Source organism: Psammomys obesus, unplaced genomic scaffold, assembly GCF_907164565.1.
Source record: "Psammomys obesus unplaced genomic scaffold, mPsaObe1.curated_primary_1811, whole genome shotgun sequence".
Lineage (NCBI taxonomy): Eukaryota > Metazoa > Chordata > Mammalia > Rodentia > Muridae > Psammomys > Psammomys obesus.
Genome location: NW_026594377.1, coordinates 4,204,425 through 4,211,679, shown reverse-complemented (window position 1 = coordinate 4,211,679; position 7,255 = coordinate 4,204,425). Strand labels below are relative to the sequence as shown.

Genomic DNA, 7,255 nt, shown 5'->3' with positions numbered 1-7,255 from the left:
GTTCACAGGCACTCAACTCATTCAGGCCATCACAGTGGCTGTTCACATACTCTGTGATGGTTTATCACACTGTTAATTCATTTAACTGACACCAAGAACCCTGTGGATAGGAGTAACTTTTGCCTCCATTTTAAAGCAATGTTATCAGATGGCCTTTATTATGTGAAAATGTATCCAAACATAGTGACTTAGAAGAGCAACCGTCACTTTCACCCCCATTCTGTGCTTTGGCGGAGCATTTGTTCTGGCCTGAGCCAGGTGGGCTGATCTCTACAGTCAACTGTACAGAAAGATGAAGCTCCAACCATCAGCTGCATAGTCAAGCATAGGTTCCTTTTCCTGTCTGGCAGTGGAGATGCTATTAGCTAGAAGAGTGGATGCAGCTAACCTGTGTGGAGTTTGGCTATTTTCCCTAAAGATTTATTTGGGGGGTAGAGAAGGAGAGGAGAAAATGAACACACCAACACACACCAGGGGGGGACAAAAAGGGAAACTAGATACACAAGCTTTGACAACATAAGATGCTGGGAACTGAGCTCATGTCCTTTTGAAGATTGACAGCTGAGTTATCTCTTCAACTAGGCTTTTGTTGTTCTAATCATCTTATATATTGGCCCTGTCTTCCTGACAGTCACAGTGTATTAAAAAAAAAAAGGAGCAAGATAGCTTAGCAAGGAAAGGCACCTGAGGCCAAGCTTGAAGATCTAAGCCTGATTCATGGGACCATAGTGCCCAAGTTCCTTATCCAAAGTAAAGACTCAGGAGGTCAAGACTGTCTCCAGTACCTCTCCTTATTTAATATTCTCAGTCTTTCCATTTACTTCAAAGTAGATTAGCACGATTAGTATTTCTAGTGGAATTCCATGTCGACAATTAGAATTGTTTTGAAAAAGGCATCTGGGCAGCAACACTTTTTTTTTTTTCATTATATGTCAACTTCAGAAGTTGGCCTAGATTACCACGGTGATATGGATCATGAGGTTTCCACATAGATTAGCAGGAAATAATGCCACTAATTGAAGCATGGATTCTGTGTTTGTCAACCTGCCACAGATTTAATCCTTTTCTCACTGGGGTGGGCTCAAAGGAATCAGTTGTTTACTGTAAAGAGGATGAAGACTGCCCATGCTGCAGCTTTGAACCGGTGTTAGAACATGGGACATTTGGTTTTCAATGCTAAGCAGACAGGGCATTAGATAAAGCAGAAGAGAAAGCGCTAACCTGGAGAAAAGGATGTCCAACACTAGCAAAAAGTAAACGCAGGAAGTCTTTAAAGCACTTGTAAAAGCACTAGTCGTAGAAGCTTAAGGACTGCAGCTCAGAACCCCCAGCACCCACATACATGCTGGCAGGTGTGGGGGCCTGATTGGGATCCCAGAACATAGGAGGTAGAGACAGGATATCCCAGGAGCAAACTGGTAGGCCAAGTAGCCACACTGGTGAGCTCTGGGTTCAGACTGCTGCAATAAATAAGGTGGAGGAAGACTCCCAGTGTCAAACAATGGCCTCTACACATGCGCATGTACACGCACCCATACATATGTGCTCTCACAGGTGCAGACAAACATACACATGGCCATATATACCACAAACACATAAAGATGCAATGTGTTTGTGGAGGTAGTTTCCATAAATATATAAATTACAAGTTTTCAAATACTTAAATGCTGACAGACCCTTTTCTTATTCTTGGTTCTACAATTTGACATAAGCACACACCTGAATTCATGGAACAAACCCCAATGATAGAGTCTCTTACACCCGATTTCTTTCTTTTTTAACGAAAACTTTTGGAGTAGAGAGCACTATCAAAACTGTCTTGGACTGGAGTGTCCCGCTTTTATTTCCTTGATATGGCCTATTGATAGCACCTCTATGTTAGCTTTAACTATTGAGCTAATGGGTTTGAATGTAGCTTTTCACTGCAATCATGTTCAAGGTGCTGAATTTATTAAATTGTAAAGTAGCTGAGAGAAATTTCCTGGCTACCCAGAAAGTGTCTAGTGAGTTCTTCTGCCTACTCATGACCCACTATACAAACAAGTTTTAGATCTGATTACTGAAAGAATAGGAACACAGGTGACCAAAGTCAGGAAAAGAAATTAACGTACATCAACAGCAGTTGGGAGAGGTTTCCTGCCAATAGCTCAAACCTACTTAAGTTCAGAGGGAGATCCCCGCCCCCCCTAATTTTTCAAAGGAAAAGTTAGAGATAACACACTTGGAATTTTTTTTTTTTTTTCTGATAAAGATCCAGGGAAGTCATACTTCACACACACTAGCTTCATAAATGACCAACAGGATAGAAAATGTGAAAACTTTTGCCAGGGTCCCAAAGTTTGCATTAGTCTGTTTACAGTAGAAAGCAATCTTCACAGATATCTGACATCCTTGCAACACCAGCTGTAAATGAATCAGTTGTGTTACTTCTTGAGAAGTCTGGAGATACTGAAAATACCAGTTTCATAGTTTGGGGAAGCACAAACTGACCCCATTCCCTTTGTCTGACATTAAGATACAATATACATCGTTGAGGTAGTCATTCTTAGCAGAGATCATAGCAGGGGACACCAAATGTTAGAGATGACAACTTAATAACAACAGCCTCTGTTTCTGTCTTAAAGGTGTGCTGGAATGGCCCTTTTGGACAAAACTGGTTGTGGTGGCCATTGGCTTCACAGGAGGTCTCGTCTTCATGTATGTACAGTGTAAGGTCTATGTTCAACTGTGGCGCAGGCTGAAGGCCTACAACCGTGTGATCTTTGTGCAGAATTGCCCAGACACTGCCAACAAACTGGAGAAGAGCTTCTCATGTAACGTGAACACGGAAATCAAGGATGCTGTGGTTGTGCCTGTACCACAGACAGGTTCAAATACACTGCCATCTGCAGAGGGTGCCCCACCCGAAGTTATACCAGTGTGATGGAACTGGAGGGGAACTTCCTCCCAGAAGGATCTTTACAGGCCCCAGCCACTACAACCAGAAGCGCTTCTGCTCTGGTGGCTTCCTCATCTTCTCCTTTTCCCTACTGACTTATCTGTCCTGACTCGGCGCAAAAAGGAAGTAAGGAGAAAAATATCAAGTGACCAGGATCCCAAGAAGCAGAGCCTGCAGTGGGACATGGAAAGGTGAAGTGTCTTAGGGAGTGAGTTTGTAAGGAACAACTGGTACAAGCAATGCTCCCAGACAACGATGAACACATGATACTCTTGGGTAGCACACAGGAATTCCCTGAACTGACTTCAAATTGATGTATGCTTCTTTGTAGGGGTCTGTAACATTAGCCTTCTCCACTGGAAATGACACACGTTTGGTCTTAAGCCTGAAACTGTGTGCATTGTCCCTAAGTCACACCAGAGGCAAAGTTGGAGGACTTGAAGTTTTTTACACTTTGACAGCTGATATTTTCTGGCTATTGTGAAGTCTGGTTATTTTGACAGATGCATGTTTTTAAATGGATGCAATACACATTTGAAGATAGAAATGTTTGGAATTTTGTTTAAATCATGAAGAAAAGATGTTCAGAGCATTGTGGAGTTTAGCTAGCACTTTTTTGAAAGTAACTATCATGCTGTATTTTTATCTGGTCTCTCTTACACAGTATTCTACAACAGACACATAACATGAGCTACAAATGCAACCAGCAGATGTAAATTTTAACTCTCCTAGTGTGCCCCATTAGGAAAAGTGAAAATAAACAAGTCAATTTTTTAATTTAGCTAACACTAAACATTCAAGTTATTTTATGTCATCAACAAAAACAATTATTAAAATAGCTTTCATCATTTTCTTGAACCAAGTTTTCAAAATGCATCACATATCTATGGCACACTTCAATGACTTTAGAGTGTTGGACAGGACTTAAATCAAGAACATTGGATACCAGAGCCCTTGCATTAGAAACTACACCTCTATTTCATTTAATTTGGATATTTCAAAACAGCAGTTTAATCCATTATTTTGTTTTGCAGGTTCACTTAAGGGTTATGATTTACAAAGCACCAAACTCATCAAATGAAGTCTTCAGGTTTGAATTCAGTGAATTTATCCCCTTCCAAAAGGGTAAAAAAAACCCAAAAGTTTAGAGTCAGTATAATCCATAGCATTGTTATGAACTTAACTTCTGTGTTGTACCTACAAGGAAATTATGATAGGAAAATAAAAATATATTTTGTTACTAAATCAGATGTATTAAGGTTCATAAATTCACATGGAGTGTCAATGTGACAGATAGGTATCTTAATTAAGGATCTCAACCCTGACTTTAAACTTGATAGTATTTCCCTAGCTCAGCTCAGAAGTAAAAATATTCAATAGATTCTATGGAGAGAGATAAGCTGGGTAGTCGGTTCAACAATTGATTACTGTGCTCTACACAAATTCAGATAAACTGCTATGACACTGCAGTGAGCTCGGTAAATAATCACAAGTAAGTAATCACAAAGAAAGATGACCACATTTTTAAAAAGTGATTTTGTTAGTTGTCATTATTTATTATCCCGAAAAGGCAGAGATGGCCATAAAAACCAAAGCATGGGCATCATGTTGCACATATCTGGATACCGCATCCATGCACTTTGTAATAATCAGTGTGTTTGTTCTTAATGGATTAGCAAAGGAAAAACACAAGGATCTTTCAATGAGAACAGAGTATGATATTTGTAGTGATCGACACTGGGTCCATAGTCCCATTCTTAGAAATAAAGGCATAGTAAACAATGTCAACTGTGTGTGTGACGTGTATATTCATGTATATATGCAAGAAAAATGTTAAGATATTCAGTGAGTCAGGAAACAAAAGGTTAAAAATTCATCACTCTTGAAACTTGTGGGAGGAGCATGGATTAAATATACAGGGACAAGGCAATGGACATAGCTAACCTAGACCAGACCTCCAGCAGAAATAAGGATTCACAAGACCTTAGAGAAAAAGACTAGAACCCTAAGCTTTGCATTAATTTCCTGCCAAGTTACCATTTTAAAGATTTGAGTGTGAACAACAAAATATGGATGGGCTGATCATGACTTCACACAAGTTAACAATCATTCAGTTTTCTGCATAGTTCCCTCACTCTAATTCATTATTTCCTGTGGCTTAGTCATGGCAATTTGCTGTCTAAAAATATTCCATGAGAAAGTACAATGTAGTATTGATTTTTGCCTTCTTTACTATAGGAAGAAATGGGTCATTTACCTTAATTACCACAGAAAATACTGTTTGAATGCAGGATGGGTATTTGAATAGCTTGTTTCACACAGGAAGGTGGGCTAACCCTTATTTTTCAAGGTATATACCAACACTAAAATAAACAATAAAAAGCAAAGATAAGCTTTGCTACATCAATGAAAAGACAGCATGGTGTTTTAAAATGATAAATAGGCTTAAAGTCTACCTTCATAAGCTTTGTCTTTAATAAATATGATAGAACTCTGAACAGTGTTTATTCTGCTATCTGTTGATGCTTTAAAATTTTCCACTAAAATATTTCCTAAGACTAATATTTATGATTTGAATAACCTGACTTAACTATTCAGATACGTAACAGCCAGTGTTGGAGTGGGGTGTGGTAGTTCTATCCCTGTAATCCCAGCAACTTTGAAAACTTAAGGCTTCATGATTATTTTCTACTACACAGTGAGGGCCAAATAAAGGCCAGCCTAGGCTACAGGAGACATTTTTCCAATAAAAAAAAAAAAACAAATAAACAAACAAAAAGGTTAAAATCTAAATGAACAGAGCCGGTATTGAAAGCATCTTTCACATTCTGTGTGGTAATGGTGTTTTCCTTTAATAACAGGGAAAAGGCTTGGCTTTGATAGCCTGTCTTACTGCTCAAGGAGAAAAACTGCTTGACAGAAAGAAAATGAGTGTTTACCTGCTTTCATGTAAAAAGTAAAACAGAAGCTAAATACTGAATCCTGAGCTTACAGATTTGTTAAAACTGAATTTTTATAAACACAACATGAAGCTGGGGTTTCAGAAATGCCATAAACCAGACATTGAAAATGCTTTTTATCAAGAGCTGACATTTTCACAAATAATATTCAATTGGAAAGGAATGAAATTAACACATTTGAAAGTGAAGACCAGAGATGGGAGACATGACTCAGTGATCACTCTCTGCTCTCAGAGGCTCCTACCTGAGCTCCCAGCACCCACATGACAGCTCACAACCATCTGTATCTCCAGCTCCAGGATACCCAACACACTCTTCTGGTCTCTGAGGACACACACAAAGAAATCTTTAAAAAGTGAAGTATCCCAAAGTACAGAAACATAGGTATAAAACAATAACAAAACCCTACAAAAATAGAGGAAAAAAATTATAATTTCAGGGTACCGATAACCCAGGATACTGCAATGCAGACATTGAGTCGTTCTCAGAATGTCCCGGGACCAAAACCTCACTCAGAGGTGCTGCTATGCCGCAAATGATATCCCACAATGAACCCTCAAGCTTGTAGTTTTTCTTTTGTGAAAAGGATATGGGTACCCTTCAGACATTTATTCTTTGGCTGAAAAATGAGGTCATCAAACTACTGATATCTTTAAGAGAAATCATAATGATCAGTGGGGTGAAGTGGGACGGTCATGCATTCCATTTATCATATACAAATTACCATGCCTTGCCAATGGATATTTTGGAGTAAATATTAAGTGGAGAACCTAAAACTTATTATCGTATTGTAACTATTATAAAATCATGTCCTTATATCAGCTCAATGGTGCTATTTTACATAACAATACAACTGAAAGGAAGTGCTGTTACATTTGGGCTGCAGTGTTTTGCCCACATTTGCAGAAAGTCCAAGTTGAAATTAGATAACATTTAAACAAAGGAAAAAAAATATTGTTTTAACTGTATTTTTTGAGATTGGGCATTTGTACTTTTTTAGTTTTACCTAATGTCTTCACTAACAATTTACCGTTTGTGAATAATGTGTGCTTAAGGCTAACTAAGGAAAAAAAAAGCCTTTGTATATTAAACAAGTGCTCCAAATCTTGGTTGTAATTCTCTACTTTCTGCCTAATGAACTGGGACTTGAATTCTTAATTTAAGATTTGATAATGGCCTAAGTTTTTTTAAACTAGGATCTGAACATACTTATATCAAATCTATAGTGACCAACGTTGTGTTGTTACTGGAAAATTGGGGGCGGGGGTGCTATCCAGGATGTCATGTTATTGGAGGAACCAGGGACCCCTTTCGGTGTTCTTAGTCTTCCCAATAAAGTAATTTGAGAATAGACTCA

General features: G+C 38.5%; 1 protein-coding gene across 2 annotated transcripts in view; it reads left to right on the top strand.

The window, feature by feature from the left end:
• Positions 1 to 6,938, top strand: part of Marchf1 (membrane associated ring-CH-type finger 1) — a 524,397-nt gene extending 517,459 nt beyond the window's left edge. The window contains exon 8 of one of the 2 annotated variants that reach the window (XM_055618726.1): positions 2,625 to 6,938. In XM_055618726.1, coding sequence (XP_055474701.1) covers positions 2,625 to 2,923 — 299 coding nt within the window. In that variant the 3' untranslated portion in view covers positions 2,924 to 6,938. The remainder of the gene's footprint in view (positions 1 to 2,624) is intronic. The other variant, XM_055618727.1, reaches the window with a different exon arrangement.
• The last annotated feature ends 317 nt before the right edge of the window (positions 6,939 to 7,255 follow it).